Source organism: Salvelinus alpinus, chromosome 17, assembly GCF_045679555.1.
Source record: "Salvelinus alpinus chromosome 17, SLU_Salpinus.1, whole genome shotgun sequence".
NCBI lineage: Eukaryota > Metazoa > Chordata > Actinopteri > Salmoniformes > Salmonidae > Salvelinus > Salvelinus alpinus.
In genome coordinates, this window is record NC_092102.1 from 5968471 (window position 1) to 5989517 (window position 21047).

A 21047-nucleotide genomic window follows, 5' to 3' on the forward strand; every position below is an offset into this window, starting at 1 on the left:
AACATCGTTTCAAATGTTTCTACAAACTTTACGGACACTATTTGGATTTTTCGTCTGCCTGTTGTGACTGCGTTTGAGCCTGTGGATTACTGAACAAAACGTGCGAACAAAACTGAGGTTTTTGGATAAGTGATTAATTTTATCTCTATTTCTGACTTTTGTAACTCCTCTACTTGGCTGGTAACTGTTTGTAATGATTTGTCTGCTGGGCGCTGTTCTCAGATAATCGCATGGTATGCTTTCGCCGTAAAGCCTTTTTGAAATCTGACACAGTGGTTGGATTATCAAGAAGTTCATCTTTAAACCGATGTTTTAACACTTGTATGTTTTATTAATTTTTATACTGAGTATTTCTGTTTTGAATTTGGCGCACTGCAATTTCACTGGATGTTGGCCAGGTGGGACGCTAGTGAGGCTAATCATGTGCCTGCTTAGGTCACCTAACAGCACGAGCTCTGAAGATAGATGGGGGGCAATCAATTCACATATGGTGTCCAGGGCACAGCTGGGAGCAGAAGGTGGTCTAGGAGGTCACCGCATGTGTGGGAGGTGGAACTAAAGGGTTAGCTAAGACTTATTGATTAGGGCTAGAGGCTCTACAGTGAAATAAGGCAATAATCACTGTCCAAAACAGCAATGGACAAGGTATATTGACATTAGGGAAAGGCATGCGTAGCCGAGTGATAATAGGGGTCCAGTGAGTAGCTCGGTGAGCTGGAGACACAACAATTCAGATAGCTAACAGGCCGGGGCTTGAGCCAATCAGTTGTGTTGTGACAAGGTAGGGGAGGTATACAGAAGATAGCCCTGTTTGGTAAAAGACCAAGTCCATATTATGGCAAGAACAGCTCAAATAAAAAAAGAGAAACGACAGTCCATCATTACTTTAACTTCTTCGGGGTAGGGGGCAGTATTCGGAAGTTTGGATGAATGAGGTGCCCAAAGTAAACTGACTGTTACTCAGGCCTAGAAGCTAGGATATGCATATAATTGGTAGTATTGGATAAAAAACATTATAAAGTTTCCAAAACTGTTAAAATAATATCTGTGAGTATAACAGAACTGATATAGCAGGCGAAAAACTTTTTTTTGGAGGGGAAATCAATTGAATACCTCCCAGATTGCAGTTCCTATGGCTTCAAATAGATGTCAACAGTCTATAGAAAGAGTTTCAGGCTTGTTTTTTTTTTTTTTAATGAGCTAGAATTGTAGTTTTTCTAAGTGGCTCCCATTTTGGCTGTAGTGTTGTGGCGCGCATAGATGAGGGCGTGCACTTCGTTACTTATCTCTGGTAATGAACATACGATTCTCCGTCTTAAATTTTATAGTTTATTTCCATATTAGGCTACCTGAGGATTGATTAGAAACGTTGTTTGACTTGTTTGGACGAAGTTTATTGGTAACCCTTGGGATTCATTTGTATGCATTTTGAACCAGGGAAACCGGTGGATTACTGAGTCAAGCGCGCCAACTTATCGGGAAGTTTTGGGATATAAAGAAGGACTTTATCGAACAAAACAATGATTTGTGATGTAGATGGGACCCTTTGGATTGCAAACAGAGGAAGATCTTCAAAGGTAAGTTATTTATTTTATCGCTATTTCTGACTATCGTGATGCCTCTGCTTGCTTGGAAAATGTTTTTAAGGGTCAACCAGTTATTAAATCCAAGGGTTCACATTCTTTTTCCATCCTGAACTGTGAATGTTTACACGGTGTGTTCAATAAAGACATGAAAACGTATAATTGTTTGTGTGTTATTAGTTTAAGCACACTGTGTTTTGTATATTGTTGTAACCTAAAGGAAGATCAGATCACATTTTTTGACCAATTTATGTAGAAATCAAGGTAATTCCAAAGGGTTCACATACTTTTTATTGCAACTGTAGATTAAAAGTTTTGTAACGACTTCCGCCGAAGTCGGTCCCTCTCCTTGTTCGGGCGGTGTTCGACGTCACCGACCTTCTAGCCATCACTGATCCATTTTTCATTTTCCATTGGTTTTGTCTTGTCTTCCTTCACACCTGGTTCCAATCCCATCAATTACATGTTGTGTATTTAACCCTCTGTTTCCCCTCATGTCCTTGTCGGAGATTGTTTTATTGTATGTGATTGTGCTAGTATGTGTTGGTGTGCGACGGGTTTTTGTACCCACTTTGTTATTTTTATATATTTTGTTTTTTGGAGTTTGGTCAGCACTTATTAAACGACTCCGTTGAAACCAAGTTTGTTCTCCTGCGTCTGACTTGCCTGCCACCAACACACACCCATTACAAGTTTGAATAGCCTGAACATATGAATGTTGGTTTGGTGTCTCTACCTTGAACACTTCAATAGTTACTGTTGGTGGGTTATTTTATGGAAATGTGTGCAACTGTATATATTTATACTTTAGTTGTTAAAAGTTTTATTAAAGAATTTGAAGATAGGATAGCATGAACAACTGAAAGTTGGTTTAGTGTCTCTAGCTTGAACTGTTCAAGAATTACAATTATTGTTGTTAGTTATTATATGCTAATATATGTACATTTCATTAGTTATAATTTAAAGTGCAGACCATAGCTAGACCAAAGCTAGTGCTAATCAGAGCTAGCTAGCTATGCCCAGGACCAGAGCTGGACCAGAGCTAGTGCAGACCAGAGCAGTAGTTGTGGTCATTAGTTGTGGTCAGTAGTAGTGTGGTTGTGTCAGTAGTTGTGGTCAACAGTTGTGGTGTTTTGGTTATTAATTGTGTAGTTCAGTAGTTTTGTGGTCAGTAATTCTGTGGTTGTGGTCAGTAGTTGTGGTCAGTAGTTTCATGGTTGTGGTCAGAAGTTGTGGTCAGTAGTTCCGTGGTTCCGTGGTTGTCAGTAGCTGTGTGGTTGGTAGCTGTGGTCGTATTGTGGTCTGTAGTGGTCAGTCATTTTGTGGTTGTGGTTAGAGGTTGTGTGGTTGTGGTCATTAGTTGTGGTGTTTAGTAGTTGTGTGGTCAGTAGCTGTAGTCAGTACTCATGGTCAGTAGTTGTGTGGTTGTGGTCAGAGTTTTTGTGGTCAGAGTAATTGTGGAGCTTTTGCCAGATAATTTGAATGTTCATTTCTCTACCATAAGCCGCCTCCAACGTCGTTAAGAGAATTTTGCAGTACGTCCAACTGGCATCAAAACCGCAGACCATGTGCAACTACGCCAGCCCAGGACCTCAACATCCGGCTTCTTCACCTGCTGGATCGTCTGAGACCAGCCATACAGACAGCTGATGAAACTGGGGGTTTGCACAACTGAAGAATATCTGCACAAACTGTCAGAAACCATCTCAGGGAACCTCACCTGCGTGGTCGTCGTCCTCACCAGTGTCTTTACCTGACTGCAGTTCAGTGCCGTAATCGACTTCAGTGAGCAAATGCTCACCTTTGATGGCCACTGGCACGGATTAATCCCCTTTTCAACTGTACCGGGCAGATGGCAGACAGTTATGGTATGGGCAGGTATAAGCTACGGACAACGACACAATTGCATTTTATCGATGGCACTTTGATTGCACAGAGATACCGTGACGAGATCCTGAGGCCCATTGTCGTGCTATTCATCCACTGCCATCACCTCATGTTTCAGCATAGCACGGCCCCATGACGCAAGGATCTGTACACCATTCCTGGAAGCTGAAAATGTCTCAGTTGTTCCATGGCCTGCATACTCACCAGAGATGTCACCCATTGAGCATGTCTGGGATGCTCTGTATCGACATTGAAGAGGAGTGAAACAACATTCCACAGGCCACAATCAAAAGCCTGTTCAACTTTATGCAAAGGAGATTTCTCGCTCTGTATGAGACAAATGCAGTTCACACCATATACTGACTGGGTTTCTAATCCACGCCCCTACTTTTTTTAAAGGTACAGTATCTGTGATCAACAGATGCATATCTGTTTACCCAGTGATGTGAAATCCATAGATTACGACCAAGTGAATTTATTTAAACTGACTGATTTCCTTAAAAGGACTGTAACTGTTGCATGTTGCATTTATATATTTTTTCAGTGTAGTTTAAAAAGTATTAAAGATGTAAAAAATGGTATGTAAGCAACTCAATCCAGCCCATTTTTAACCTTTGAATGACGTTTCTAGCTTAAATGGTGTCAAATAATTAATAATAACAAAAAGTAATTAGTGCAATATTTAAAGTGTGGCTGCTTTTGCAAGCCACATTAATAATTACTTCCTAGTATGATGCTGCTGTCTTAAAAAGCAGAAATGTTTATTCATTTGATGAATGGAAGTTTATATTTAAGTTGATATATGTCAGAGTAATGTCACTTATAGTGGAGATTTAAACTTGCGGTGGTTGACATAAGCGTTTATAAAATGATCATACTGCTTTTAAGGATGTGTTGTAATTTCTTTATGTAGGTACACTTCAAATAAAGGAATGTTCAATTCCTTGGTGTCGGCCAGGCAATCAGCGTTCCATAAGAGATCGCTATGAAAAACTCACCTGATCAGAATCATTGACTGTGATCTTCAGACCACGGATGATCTCTCCCTCTGGAGGGTGTTCATACATGGTCATCTCAAACATGTTCTGGGGGCCATTCTCCCCATAGAAGGTGGGGGGGTGGTTGTTTAGGTCTACCACCCGGATAACGACCGTGGTGACCCCATAGTCCATAAGGTTCCCCTCAGGGCTGACCTCAGAGGCCTGGACAGAGAGAGATGATTATTAGACCGTTATCATTCCATGAAGTCTGAACCTGGTTTGAACCCATTTTCTGTTAAACCTTGTTCACACTGCAGGCCTTAATAATCAAACCAGTTTTGTTTTGGAATACAGACTGTCCAAACAGCACGTTACAATTGACCAAATCAGATTTGTGTTTGTTCAGATTGTAGTCATTTGCTGACATGGCTACGCTAGTTTGTCATGGTAATGGGCTTTTTCTGTAGGAAGTTGCGTAGTTTGATTGGTGGTGGTGCTCATGCTTCCTCTCAATCAGAAGTTGTTGTGTACCAAGCTAAGGTGAATAGCCACAGCAGTAAACTATCTAGCTACAGTGGCTTACGAAATTATTCACCCTCTTGGCATTTTTCCTATTTTGTTGCCTTACACCCTGGAATTAAAATGGATTTTTGGGGGGTTTGTATCATTTGATTTACACAACATGCCTACCACTTTGAAGATACAAAATATGTTTTTACTGTGAAACAAACAAGAAATTAGACAAAAAAACGGAAAACTTGAACATGCATAACTATTCAACCCCCCCAAAGTCAATATTTTGTAGAACCACCTTTTGTAGAAATTACAGCTGCAAGTCTCTTGGGGTATGTCTCTATAAGCTTGGCAGGTCTAGCCACTGGGATTTTTGCCCATTCTTCAAGGCAAGACTGCTCCAGCTCCTTCAAGTTGGATGGGTTCCGCTGGTGTACAGACTCTCAATTGGATTGAGGTCTGGGCTTTGACTAGGCCATTCCAAGACATTTAAATGTTTCCCCTTAAACCACTCGAGTGTTGCTTTAGCAGTATGCTTAGGGTGATTGTCCTGCTGGAAGGTGAACCACCGTCCCAATCTCAAATCTCTGGAAGACTGAAACAGGTTTCCCTCAAGAATATCCCTGTATTTAGAGCCATCCATCATTCCTTCAATTCTGACCAGTTTCCCAGTCCCTGCCGATGAAAAACATGGTATTCTCAGGGTGATGAGAGGTGTTTGGTTTGCGCAAGAAGTTTTGGGACATAAAGAGGAACTTTATCGAACAAAACAAACATTTATTGTGTAATGGTGTAAGTGCAACCAGATGAAGATCATCAAAGGTAAGTGATTAATTTTATCGCTATTTCTGACTTTTGTGACTCCTCTACTTGGCTTGAAAATGTTTGTATGCTTTTGTAAGCGGGGTGCTGTCCTCAGATAATCGCATGGTGTGCTTTTGCCGTAAAGCCTTTTTGAAATCTGACACAGCGGCTAGATTAACAAGAAGTTGAGCTTTACTTTGATGTTTAACACTTGTATGTTTATGAATGTTAAATATTTATAATACTGTCATTTGAATTTTGCTCTCTGCAATTTCACCGGATGTTGTCGAGGTGTGCCGCTAGCGGGACGCCTATCCTAGAAAGATTTTAAGGCATTGAACAAATACAAAAAAGAGACAGCTAAATACACCTACTTCAAAATACTAGCTAACTAATAAAACATTGCTAAAGCCTACAACAATACCACAGATTATTTTACCAGACTCACAACATTTTATTTTCTTTCTGTGCCACCAAATGTTTGCATACTACTAGTAAAGTGAACAGGTTTAGCTAAAACTGTAACATTATGGAACAACATTATTTACATTAAACAAATAGTTAGCGGGGAGAGGCTATAATGGACACTCCTGGCCTGCAAAACGATGACATATGTTGTTGTTACGGATACAAGTGTTCTGTATGTATCCTGTGTGTATTTCTTTTCTCTCCTTCTCCCCTACTCACAGGTGACAATAATCATTCCCCAATCAGTCATCAATCAGTCGCTAATCGGAAGACACCTGCTCCTTTTCCCTTACCCAATCACAGTCCCTTTCCCTTGGTTTAAAACCCCTGTCAGTTGTTTTCTCCCCAGCTCAATCTCTTTGTAACATGCCTTCTGTCTGTAGGTCGCGTGTGTGTTTTACAGCTACATGTCACTTTGTCCCCACCTGTGAGTATTGTTTTGGTTATGTTGTTTGAGTGTTTGTTTGATGGTGGGAAAAGGGGGTAACCAGACAAGTCGCCCTTGGGCATACACTACCCGTAGGTAAACTTTGTTATATAAACACTAGTTAGAACTGGGCGGACCACCCCCTGTATTTTTGGTTAGTTAGTTAGCTGTTTGTGAAGTAGGCTAGTCTAGCTTAGGGGTGTTTTTGGATTATTCTTTCATTCCTTGGGTCCCGCTCAGCCCCTTTTCCTGCTCCCCCCATTACCGTGTGTTTTTAAATAAACCTTGAGTGTTTGACGGTAGTAATTTAGTTGTCTGTGGTTATTTTTGTTCTCACTGTTACGTTGTCACTATAATAATTTGCATGAGTTGTGTTACGGGTCCCATTAGCATCCCCCCTAGATTGTCGGGCCAAAGGGATTCGTAACAGTTGTGCAGCTGAGAGCCGAGCGAACCGAATCACACAGGGCTGTGACAGCAAAGGAGGACACTGTCCTGGTGTTCTTGGCATTCATTGAGTAGACTGTATCACGGTGACATCTGGTTGGCTACCTCTATTAGTTATTTGTTGTGTAGGCTGCTATCCTACTTTAAATATAATCCTGGGAGGGAAAACGATTGTCCATGTTACTAGCTACTGCGAGCGACACTGATTTACAGCTTCCTAGTGGCAAACACCTTAGGTTGGCAGGCACCTCGATACAACACCGGTGGAGTAGTCATTCATTCATTGGGTTTAGCGGCTCACAAGTAGTTTAACGGTCCACGACGTGGATTATGTGTAAAATACAGCCCATCTATCTGAAAAAAAACATTGTGCCTCTAAAAATATGGGTAATAACTTTTGAACTGCTAGAATCAAGACATTTTCTCTGTAGTAATGGTGAAAACACAGCGTCACCAATCTGCACTCAGTTTATTCTCTATTATCTGGGTGATTTTCTTCTAGGTCTCACAGCAAGATATTTACGAGCAATTTAGAGCAGACCAAAATGGCTTGCATCAACTTGAGCTAGCTAGCTGGATAGCTAGCGAACTTAAGCCAGCTAGCTACCTTGGTTAGCTAAGAAAATATGCAGTAATTCAACGTTGTCTAGCAATAAAGATACTTATAAACAAGTCAAGATTCCTACCCAGCAGAAGTTGAAAATATTCTTCCACTTCACAGCCGCTTCAAAAAGATATTTACTAAAATAGTCTGAGCTTCATATGTCTCACCTGACCGCATGACGTTCGCGCCTGAAACTGGTCATTTGAATCTACAGTAGGCATAAATTATTACTGTAAAGAAATACAGTATTTTAGAGTAATTTTTACAGGAGGCTTCCAATTACAGTTAATAACAGTATTTTTCAGCATTTTACCCATAATTCAATGCTGTCTACACATTAATTTTACTGTGCATTCTACAGTGTTTTACTGTTGAGATTACACAAAAGTATTACAGTGACGATGAACACATTCCATAACAAACAAAAAAACAACTCCTACTGGAGCAGTATATTATAGCCTACAGTTCTGTCTTATTGTGTGGCTACATAAACCTACCTTGACTTTCATGTTGAAAATGTCCCTCTTCAGATAGATAGGGTAAGTCAGCAGACTAATCACACCACTTGTTTTGTTGATGCTGAAAACACCATCTGTACCTGCATAGGAAAGAGGAGAGATATCACAGTACGGTAGGAACATGTCATAGGGAGTAGGGATGTACTATAATATGTATACTGTACACTCTTAGCACTTTCTTTCCTAAGTAAATTCAGCAAAAAAAGAAACATCCTCTCACTGTCAACTGCGTTTATTTTCAGCTAACTTAACATGTGTAAATATGTGTATGAACATAACAAGATTCAACAACTGAGACATAAACTGAACAAGTTCCACAAACATGTGACTAACAGAAATTGAATACTGTGTCCCTGAACAAAGGGGGGGTCAAAATCAAAAGTAACAGTCAGTATCTGATGTGGCCACCAGCTGCATTAAGTACTGCAGTGCATCTCCTCCTCAAGGACTGCATCAGATTTGCCAGTTCTTGCTGTGAGATGTTACCCCACTCTTCCACCAAGGCACCTGCAAGTTCCCGGACATTTTTGGGTGGAATGGCCCTAGCCCTCACCCTCAGATCCAACAGGTCCCAGACATGCTCAATAGGATTGAGATCCGGGAATTCGCAGAATTTCCTGTCTTGCAGGAAATCATGCACAGAACGAGCAGTATGGCTGGTGGCATTGTCATGCTGGAGGGTCATGTCAGGATGAGCCTGCAGGAAGGGTACCACATGAGGGAGGAGGATGTCTTCCCTGTAATGCACAGCGTTGAGCTTGCCTGCAATGACAACAAGCTCAGTCCGATGATACTGTGAAACACCGTCCCAGACCATGACGGACCCTCCACCTCCAAATCGATCCCGCTCCAGAGTACAGGCCTTGGCGTAACACTCATTCCTTCAATGATAAACACAAATCTGAGCATCACCCCTGGTGAGACAAAACCGTGACTCTTTAGAGTCACATGATCTGTCACATTATCTCAGTGTATATATACACCTGTTCTGAAAGTTCCCAGAGTCTGCAACACCACTAAGCAAGAGGCACTACCAAGCACGCGGCACCATAAAGACCAATGAGCCCTCCAAACAGGTCAGGGACAAAGTTGTGGAGAAGAACAGATCAGGGTTGGGTTATAAAAAAATATCAGAAACTTTGAACATCCCAAGGAGCACCATTAAATCCATTATTAAAAAACTGAAAGACTATGGCAACACAATAAACTTGCCAAGAGAGGGCCGCCCACCAACACTTATGGACCAGGCAAAGAGGGCATTAATCAGAGTGGCATCAAAGATATCAAAGATTACCCTGAAGGAGCTGCAAAGATCCACAGCAGAGATTGGAGTATCTGTCCATAGAACCACTTTAAGCCGTACACTCCAAAGAGCTGGGCTTTACGGAAGAGTGGCTAGGAAAAAGCCGTTGCATAAATAAAAAATAAGCAAACGTGTTTGGTGTTTGCCAAAAGGCATGTGGGAGACTCCCCAAACATATGGAGGAAGGTACTCTGGTCAGATGAAACTAAAAATGAGCTATTTGGCCATCAAGGAAAACGCTACATCTGGTGCAAACCCAACACCTCTCATCAACCCAAGAATACCATCTCCACTGTGAAGCATGGTGGTGGCAGCATCAAGCTGTGGGGATGTTTTTCATCAGCAGGGACTGTGAAGGAATGATGGATGGTGCTAAATACACAGAAATTCTTGAGGGAAACCTGTTTGTCTTCCAGAGATTTGAGACTGGGATGGAGGTTCACCTTCCAGCAGGACAATAACCCTAAGCATACTGCTAAAGCAACACTTGAGTGGTTTAAGGGGAAACATTTAAATGTCTTGGAATGGCCTAGTCAAAGCCCAGACCTCAGACCAATTGAGAATCTGTGGTATGACTTAAAGATTGCTGTACACCAGCGGAACCCATCCAACTTGAAGGAGCTGGAGAAGTTTTGCCTTGAAGAATGGGCAAAAATCCCAGCGGCTAGATGTGCCAAGCTTATAAAGACATACATCAAGATACTTGCAGCTGTAATTGCTGCAAAAGGTGGCTCTACAAAGTCTTGACTTTGGGGGGGTGAATAGTTCCGCACACTCAAGTATTCCATTTTTTTGTCTTATTTCTTGTTTGTTTCACAAGAAAAAATATTTTGTATCTTCAAAGTGGTAGGCATGTTGTGTAAATAAAATGATACAAACCCCCCAAAAATCTATTTTAATTCCAGGTTGTAAGGCAACAAAATAGGAAAAATGCCAAGGGAGGTGAATACTTTCGCAAGCCACTGTACAGTCAGGCTAAGGGAGAGTGGGAATCTCCTAGAGAGCTCAATTTTTATGGAATGGCTGCCATCCATGTGAGAGACGCAGACTCGGTCTCAACCTTTAATTATTTTTTGAAGACTCATCTCTTAAGTAGGTCCTATGCTTGATTGTAGTCTGGCCGAGGAGTGTGAAGGTCAACGGAAAGGCACTGGAGCAACGAACCGCCCTTGCTGTCTCTGCCTGGCCGGTTTCCCTCTCTCCACTGGGATTCTCTGCCTCTAACCCTATTAAAGGGGCTGAGTCACTGGCTTACTGGTGCTCTTCCATCCCGTCCCTAGGAGGGGTGCGTCACTTGAGAGGGTTGAGTCACTGACATGATCTTCCTGTCCGGGTTGGCGCCCCCCCCCCCCCCCTTAAGTTGTGCCGTGGTGGAAATCTTTGTGGGCTATACTCGGCCTTGTCTCAGGATGGTAAGTTGGTGGTTGAAGATATCCCTCTGGTGGTGTGGGGGCTGTGCGTTGGCAAAGTGGGTGGGGTTATATCCTGCCCGTTTGGCCCTGTCCGGGGGTATCATCGGATAGGGCTACAGTGTCTCCCGACCCCTCCTGTCTCAGCCTCCTGTATTTATGCTTTAGTAGATTGTGTCGGGGGACTAGGGTCAGTCTGTTATTTCTGGAGTATTTCTCCTGTCTTATCCGGTGTCCTGTGTGAATTTAAGAATGCTCTCTCTAATTCTCTCTCTCTTTCTTTCTCTCTCTCGGAGGACCTGAGCCGTAGGATCATGGCTCAGGACTACCTGGCCTGATGACTCCTTGCTGTCCCCAGTCCACCTGGCCATGCTGCTGCTCCAACTGACATTTACTCCTGAGGTGCTGACCTGTTGCACCCTCGACAAGCACTGTGATTATTATTATTTGACCCTGCTGATCATCTATGAACATTTGAACATCTTCTGTTATAATCTCCGCTCAGCACAGCCAGAAGAAGACTGGCCACCCCTCATAGCCTGGTTCCTCTCTAGGATTTCTTCCTAGGTTCTGGCCTGTCTAGGGAGTTTTTCCTAGCCACTGTGTTTCTTCACCTGCATTGCTTGCTGTTTGGGGTTTTAGGCTGGGTTTCTGTACAGCACTTTGTGGCATCAGCTGATGTAAGAGTTTTTTTTTTTGATTGATTGATTGATTGATTGAATCATCATGTTATCAAATGTAGTTTTTTTGCCATACATGTTTATTCATGTTCATCACTCTCTTAGGAACCCGAAAGAGGAAGAGGAAGTCAAAAGCTCCTGCTGAAATGTAATTCTCAATTGTATAAAAGAAGGGGGAATAAGAGTGTGTGTATAGTGTGATTATAAGTCAGAGGCCATAAGTCTCGGAGGTGTAAACATACAAATCAACTGAGAATATTAATCATGTTGTTTTCTTTTCTGTACATTTATATGCAATTTCAAAGTTGATATAATGTTGAACAGCATGAAGTTACTATTCAAAAAGGAGGAACTGCAAGGAGGAACTGCATGATGCATATTTGAAGTGCACTCGGAAACTGTCTCATTTCATTCTCTGGGAGCTGACGTAGCTCCTCTTAACACACTGACAGCAGATCACGATGTCATGTGTTTACATCTTAGAAGCAGACCATTGAATGCCTTCATCACGAGGGGTATGTGAAGGAATTCAGACATACAACAGGCTTTTTGGTACGTTATATCAAATAAAATGAGCACATATCATGGAAAATCAATGTAAATAAACAATGTATACAGAGATACTCCATAGAAAGCCTACTGGAGAACTGTTGACGCTTACCATTCTCGAGGGAATAATGGATTGGTTTGGGCATTCCTAGGTCTCCATCTTTGGCGAAAACGGTGAATATTTCCGAACCCTGAGGACAGAAGTGTTATTAGAATAGTCTGAGCTATGAAACAAATCTATGTAATTACCAGTAAAACAGGATTGGTAATCAGCTTTGAAGCCTTAGAGGCATTCAGGATAAATACAGCTGGAGTTTTTCTCTCCAATAGCTACATGGACGGTAACAGTTTGCTCATTGGACTATAATGAAGATGTATATGTAAGAAATAGAGAAAAATATGATATATTAATACTATAAAATATACTTTCTTTCTTCAGTCTACATGTTACCAGTTGCGCAATATATACCATGCTCCCCCAAAATCTATTTTCTATCGTCCATATTATGAGGCGTTGAATGAATATAATCTTAGTTTATGAATTCCCATCAACATCAAAAACAGAAATATAGTTGACATGATAGTTCAATAGTTGAATGTTTTTGCTGAATGTAACACATGCAACATCACTCAGTGTTTACAATTACACTTGTCGTTTAGGCTGTTTCGTGCTGATAATAAGGAGATTCATTAGACAAAGACCGTAGCATAAAGTTGCAAAATGTTTTGTCATGTAAACCTTTTACTCCAAACAGAAAACATTTTACAGCAAAAACTAGTTTATTTTGGACAAATGCAGGTAGGTCCCTGTTTCATCCCGTTTGCTTCTGTTTGCTTCCATTTGGTTCGTAATGAATATACCCCTGGAGCAGTTCACCGCAAAAACACAGCATGGGGCTACTAAGAGACTGCAGAGAGAGATCCCATACATTTCCAACTGATGTCATTTAAATCAACATGGAAAACTGTTTGGATTTGAAACATAAAGGAATTTCTGGACTTAAGTAGAAATCACTCCCCCACTCGCTTCATAAATTCATCTGATCTGTTTTCTAATCTTTTAGATTGACGCTGCCTGACACCATGATGAATCACACGGAGAGGATCTTTGCTATCAAGCTATCAATGTGCATAATATCTAACAAGCGAGACAAGGGTTGTGAAAAAATATGAACCGCCGATGGGCATTCTGACTGACTGATAGCAAACTAGGCTGCACGCTGCATGTTGAGGACACACACACACACCCCTCCTTGCACTACTCCTAATCTGCAGCTTTTTGCAGTGACTGTGAGAATGTGCAGGAAGGTATTTTGCCAACATCTACTTACGCATATTAAAACACGAGTATCACGAGTATCACCCAATTCGACTGTCAACTGTCAATTTATGGGTACGATTACGAATATGAGTATTGCCATGGCGGCATACCCCTACTTTTTACTCTTGAGTTCCAAATATCTATCTGAATAGGCCTATCGGACAATTTTCTTGGGCCACTATAACTATAACTATTTTGCCGATTGGATTGGTCCCCTCTACCACACGGAACCCCACTAATCTACCGACGGAAACGCACGAGGTGGCTAAAAACAGACCTCCATCCTCTGCCAGCTTGCTACCCATGGCCCGGCTAGCTGTCTGAATCGGCGTGACCCCAACCAACCTCACTACTCACTGGACCCTTATGATCACTCGGCTAAGCATGCCTCTCCTTAATGTCAATATGCCTTGTCCATTACTGTTCTGGTTAGTGTTTATTGGCTTATTTCACTGTAGAGCCTCTAGCCCTGCTCATAATACCTTATCCAACCTTTCAGTTCCACCACCCACACATGCGATGACATCACCTGGTTTCAATTATGTTTCTAGAGACAATATCTCTCTCATCATCACTCAATGCCTAGGTTTACCTCCACTGTATTCACATCCTACCATACCTTTGTCTGTACATTATACCTTGAAGCTATTTTATTGCCCCCAGAAACCTGCTCCTTTTACTCTCTGTTCCGGACGTCCTAGACGACCAATTCTCATAGCTTTTAGCCGTACCCTTATCCTACTCCTCCTCGGTTCATCTGGTGATGTAGAGGTGAATCCAGGCCCTGCAGTGCCTAGCTCCACTCCTATACCCCAGGCGCTCTCTTTTGATGACTTCTGTAACCGTAATAGCCTTGGTTTCATGCATGTTAACATTGTTTTATTCACTGCTTTAGCACACTCCGCCAACCCAGATGTCCTAGCCGTGTCTGAATCCTGGCTTAGGAAGACCACCAAAAACTCTGAAATCTCCATCCCTAACTACAACATTTTCAGACAAGATAGCCTGCAGAGTTCTGTCCTACTATTCAGGTCTGTACCCAAACAATTTGAACTTCTACTTTTAAAAATCCACCTCTCTAAAAACAAGTCTCTCACCGTTCCCGCCTGCTATAGACCAACCTCTGCCCCCAGCTGTGCTCTGGACACCATATGTGAACTGATTGCCCCCCATCTATCTTCAGAGCTCGTGCTGCTAGGTGACCTAAACTGTGACATGCTTAACTTCTTTGGGGTATGGGGCAGTATTTTCACGTCCGGATGAAAAGCATGCCAGAAGCAAGCTAGAATAGGCATATTATTAGTAGATTTGGATAGAAACACTCTGATGTTTCTAAAACTGTTTGAATGATGTCTGTGAGTATAACAGGACTCATATGGCAGGCAAAAACCTGAGAAAAATCCAACCAGGAAGTGGGAAATCTGAGGTTTGTAGTTTTTCAACTCTTCGCTTGTCCAAGATACAGTGGAAATGGGGTCATGTTGCACTTCCTAAGGCTTCCACTAGATGTCAACAGTCTTTAGAACCTTGTATGATGCTTCTACTGTGAAGCTGGGGGCGAATGAGAGGGGGTTGAGTAAGGTCTGCCATGAGCTGACCGTGCGCTGACCATGTGAGAGTTAGCTTGAGTTCCATCTGTACACAGAGGAACTTAAAACTTTCCACCTTCTCCACTGCTGTCCCGTCAATGTGGATAGGGGGGGGTTCTCCCTTTGCTGTTTCCTGAAGTCCACGATCATCTCTTTTGTTTTGCTGACATTGAGTGAGAGGTTATTTTCCTGACACCACACTCTGAGGGCCCTCACCTTCTCCCTGTAGGATGTCTCGTCGTTGTTGGTAATCAAGCCTACCACTGTTGTGTCATCTGCAAACTTGATGATTGACTTTGAGGCATGCATTGTCACGCAGTCGTGAGTGAACAGGGAGTACAGGAGGTGGCTGAGAACGAACCCTTGCGGGGCCCCAGTGTTGAGGATCAGCGGAGTGGAGATGTTGTTTCCTATGCTCACCACCTGGGGGCGGCCCGTCAGGAAGTCCAGGACCCAGTTGCACAGGGTGGGGTCAAGACCCAGAGTCTCAAGCTTAATGATGATTTTGAAGGGTACTATGATGTCGAATGCTGAGCTGTAGTCAATTAACTGCATTCTTACATAGGTATTCCTCTTGTCCAGATGGAATAGGGCAATGTGCAGTGTGATGGCAATTGCATCGTCTGTGGCCCTATTGGGGCAGTAAACAAATTGAAGTGGGTCTATGGTGACAGGTAGGGTGTAGCTGATATGATCCTTGGCTAGTCTCTCAAAGCACTTCATGATGACAAAAGTGAGTGCTACGGGGCGATAGCCATTTAGTTCAGTTACCTTAGCTTTCTTGGGAACAGGAACAATGGTGGCCATCTTGGAGCATGTGGGGACAGCAGACTGGGATAGGGATTTATTGAATATGTCCGTAAACACACAGCCAGATGGTCTTCGCATGCTCTGAGGACGCGATTAGGGATTCCATCTTGGCCTTCAGCCTTGCAAGGGTTAACACGTTTAAATGTTTTACTCTCGTCATCCACAGAGAAGGAGAGCCCACAGTCTTTGGTAGCGAGCCACGTCGGTGGCACTGTATTATCCTTAAAACGGGCAAAGACGTTGTTTAACTTGTCAGGAAGCAAGACGTCGATGTCCGCGACGGGGCTGGTTTACTTTTTGTAATCCGTGACTGTTTGTAGACCCTGCCACAAATGTCTCATGTTTGAGCCATTGAATTGCGACTCCACTTTGTCTCTATACTGACACTTTGCTTGTTTGATTGACTTACGGATGGAATAACTACACTGTTCGTATTCGGCCATATTTCCAGTCGCCTTGCCATGATTAAAATGTGGTGGGACGTGTTTTCAGTTTTGCGTGAATGCGGCCATCAATCCACAATTTCTGGTTAGGTCAATATATACGTCAATGTTATTATCTGAGACTACCTGGAACATATCCCAGTCCACGTGATTGATGCAATCTTGAAGCGTGGAATCCAATTGGTCAGACCAGCATTGGATAGACCTAAGCACAGAGCTTCCTGGTTTAGTTTTTGCCTATAGGAGGGAAGCAACAAGATGGAGTCATGGTCAGATTTGCCAAAATGAGGGCGAGGGAGGGCCTTGTATGCATCGCGGGAGTTAGAGTAGTAATGGTCGAGCGTGTTACTCGCTCGTTTACAGCAATCGATATGCTGATAGAATTTAGGTAGCCTTGTTCTCAAATGAGCTTTGTTAAAATACGCAGCTACAATAAATGCAGCCTCAGGATATATGGTTTCCAGTTTGCATAAAGTGCAGTGAAGTTTCTTGATGGCCGTCTTGTTATCCGCTTGCCGGGTGATATACACGGTTGTGACGATAACCGAGGAGTGTTCTCTTAGGAGATAATACGGTCGGCATTTGATTGTGAGGAATTCTAGGTCAGGTGAACAAAAGGACTTGAGTTCTTGTATGTTATTACAATTACACCATGAGTCGTTCATCATGAAACATACACCCCCACCCTTCTTCTTCCCGGAGAGATGTTTATTCCTGTTGGCGGGATGCACTAAAAATCCCGAAAATAGCCTAAATTAGCCTAAATCTAATGACATGGTTACATTTTTGTTGAAATGTTATACAATTGTACGGTGTTCTTGTGTGTGTGTCATGTTAGTGTGATATCTTGAGAGTTGTGCATGTTTGTACTTACTGGTATGGACACTTCATAAACGTATCCGAAATATGGTGTCCCGACAAAGCTAGGGGGTGTGTCCTGGGTGTCAATCACATTGATTGTCAAGGTGGCAGAGGATGACATCACCTGTTCTTTCCCGTTGTAATTCCCACCACCATCCTGTTACAGAATCAAATATCCCATATTATACAGCCTTATTTTGTGCAATTTAATTTAAAAGATCATGTCTTCATTTAGATAAAATATATCCTTCAAGAAGGATTTGGCACAAGATAACAGCACAATCAACAGTAGAGATAACAAGGTGGATCATACTGCTGCTGGAAGTGTGCCCTACAATGTTTCGGAATTCGCGGCGCGGCCAGTCCATCCATATTTACGTTGGGGGAAATGTCGATGGAAAATATTGTTGAATTCAAACGTTCTGCTGAAAGGTCCATGACAGTTTGCTATTGTTTTCTCTTTCCAGATACATTATAAGTTACTGCTAAAGATTCTGCCAACACAGTAAATAGACCGTGGCTTACGTAAAATATTTCACAGTATGTGTAGGGTACAGTAATTCTGTGCGATAGGAGCGCGACCTCATTGCCTATTTAATCTCTGAGTGTATACCAGGACAGGACAAATAAATCTATTAATCTATTGATTAACTAAATATTGAACAACAATTTGTCTCTTGCATGCCGTGGCCTGATGGCAATAGTTCCAAATGATACAGTAAATGAAGGGCGTTACTGTCATACAGGATATTTATAACGGGAAACATGCGTATGTATGGCTTGCGGCAAGTTTATGAATCTCGATATGTTTGTACGTGCGCCAACTTTTCAGAAATGGCGCAGGGCAGAAATGTAGTAGTGTGAAATTTGCGCAATGGTTATAAATGAGGCCCCAGGACACTAGCATGCCTGTATCCTAGTGTCATGACTGGCCTGTGAGGATCAGGTTACAGTAGATCACAGTTCTACAGAGATATCTCTCCCTCCCGCAGAGGGAGGGAGCAGACTAATCATTTTTCCTTTAGTGTTGGGGATTGGAATGTCTGTGTGTGCCTTAGGGAGAGGCTACCTCAGAACTGTAACATGCAATAAATGGACTTTGGGACATTATGTTTCATCAGCCAAAATGGTGGTAACAATGATAGATGGAATATGAAAATGAATGTTGATTTTGTGATGTCATTAAAAGTTAAATGAAGATGTTATAACGGAAACATTGTAACTATAGTTTTCATAATATGTGCATGACGTTGTGTAGAAAATATCCATATCAAAGAGAATGTTTTTGTGACGATGAGGCTGTGATTTTAGTTGTCTAATAAGAACATAGTATATTGTAATACCTTGCCTCGTAACTAGCTATGCTGCAGAGAACCCAGAGAGCAAGTCATAAAGACGGAAACACCCCTTTCTTCCCTGGTGTATAAAACATGTGAGTTAAGAATTTACATATCAGACTAAGTTGACCACGCACTACAGACGAGTAGTCGTGACACCAAAACGCAACATGAAGTTGAAGAGGACAACGGAATCTCTTAACAATCAACCCTAAGGTTGATTACTGTATCTATGAAGGTAATTTCAAGCAGGACCACCCGGTTATTCTTCTCAAGCCACCGGTTGTCTACATGGCCCTCCTACCCATGCTGGGAGCATCAACACGGCTGATTAGCCTCCTCAGAAGCCCACTCACAGAACGAGTGCAAGGAAACAGACAACTAAGAGAAAGAACATTGTGACATCGTGTGGACAATCAGAGACTTACACCTGAAGACGAAAGAACAAGGCGTATGCCAAACCAGGGCGTCGGCCAGGGCGTCAGCCAAACCTATCCCACTAAGCGGAACTCGGCCCACAAAAAGATACCCAACAAGGACCTTCAATACGTAAATACATGCATTGCACTTTTTACCCATAAGAGTGGCAGTTTGGGGCAAGGGCTAAAACTAAGTTTACAAATATATCCAAGTGTTGAAATTCTCGCTTACTCTTTCTCTCGCTTTCTTTAAATCTCCATCTTGTGTAACACGTGTCATATTGTGTTAGTCCGCTAGGGACCTGTTGCCATTGTACTAAGTTCTAACCAATAACCTAGACCGTTTGTGTATGTGTATCTAATTTTATCATTTAGCCTGTTAGTATATAATAATCAACTCAATTTGTGTGGTTCGGAATGATTAGTGAGACCTGGGTTTGTGCAGATTACGAGACGTTCTGAATGAGTAAATTAATTCATTAGTGACTGCTATGAAATCGATATATTCTGATATTCTTTGAGTTAATTTGGGAAACGATAACTCAACTTTTCCCGTGGTGTCCCAGGTTTCTGAGTTAATGGTTATATGATGAATTTAACCATGAAATTATAAACATAGTTAATTATTCAATAAATAGCATGTCATCACATTAACGACAACAAACGACACGATTTATCCACAGTGACATTATTTTTGTTGAGTGATGTGCTATTTATTTTTCATTAACTTCATGTGTATCCTGTATATCATGAGGATTCAGTACCCCATTCCTTATTATAAGGTGATAAAGAGTGAGCATGGTGTTTGCCAATGCATGATATACTGTAGGGTTATCATTGTTATCAGTGGTAGGCAACGACCATTACCTTGGCCACCACTGTGATGAAGTGTGTTGTCGACCTCTCATAGTCCAGCGTCTCCCCGGGCTTGATCCTCAGCACACCACTGTGTCGGTCTATGGCAAACTTACTGGATTGACCATTAGTCTGTCATGGCAGAAAGAAAGGTATCATATTAAAAGCTTAAATACACACCGATGAGGTCAAACAGCGAAGAGCCTTTCAATCCTTAAGCCTCTCCATCCTGAAACCCCACCATCACCACTCACTAAGGTAAACGTGAGCAGACATATCATACCAGTAATCAGATAAATACATAACTACCCCTTTAAGGACCATGGGGATTTGGACATAGAGTGAATACAAAATATGCATATCTATGTTTGGATATAAAGAGGCCATATGCCCTGAATAGGGGCAGGCAGGTAAAAGGCTGGTGTGTCCAGATGTGCTTTGCATCAGTGTCCAGCTATGCTCTGCTCCTAATAGCACGTCTCCACACAAAGTGCACACCAACATTCCCCGCCATCTCTGGCCAAAGCCACCAATACCTCACACAACTTGATTTGATTTAATTGAATTAATGTGATTTAATCCCCGGCTGATGAGCCCAATAACTACATACTCGTGTGCGCATACAGACAAGTGCATGTGCATGTAAACACACACACACACACACACACACACACACACACACACACACACACACACACACACACACACACACACACACACACACACACACACACACACACACACACACACACACACACACACAAAAGACTGTTTTGCTAGCAGAGACTAGAATATGTTCCAGAAGCAATGAATTACAGGCAACATCCGCACTGAGCTAAAGGCTAGAGCTGCCATTCAAGGAGTGGGACAATAATCCGGACGCATATAAGAAATCCCGCTAAAGTAGAAAAAAAATAGAAATTTTTACAAATTAGTTAAAAATGAAAATCTGAAACTTCTTGAGTCAGTAAGGATTCCATCCCTTTTTTATGGCAAACCTAAATAAGTAAAAAATAAAAATAAGTTGCATGGATTCCCTCTGTGTGCAATAATAGTGTTGAACATGCTTTTTTTATGACTAGCCCTTCTCTGTACCCCACACATACAATTATCTGTAAGGTCCATCAGTTGAGCAGTGAATTTCAAACACAGATTCAACCACAAAGACCTTCATTGCCTCGCAAAGAAGGGCACCTGTTGGTGGACTGGTTAAACTAAAAAAGCAGACATTGAATATCTC

At 42.1% G+C, this 21047-nt stretch overlaps 1 protein-coding gene across 1 annotated transcript in view; it reads right to left on the minus strand.

Moving 5' to 3' along the window:
- Window positions 1-21047, minus strand: part of LOC139542012 (cadherin-related family member 1a-like) — an 83009-nt gene that overhangs the window by 47662 nt on the left and 14300 nt on the right. Inside the window, exons 7-11 of the mRNA XM_071346990.1 lie at window positions 19820-19939; window positions 17210-17353; window positions 12285-12363; window positions 8211-8311; window positions 4469-4672 (exon numbers count right to left, since the gene is read on the minus strand). Coding sequence (XP_071203091.1) covers window positions 4469-4672; window positions 8211-8311; window positions 12285-12363; window positions 17210-17353; window positions 19820-19939 — 648 coding nt within the window. The remainder of the gene's footprint in view (window positions 1-4468; window positions 4673-8210; window positions 8312-12284; window positions 12364-17209; window positions 17354-19819; window positions 19940-21047) is intronic.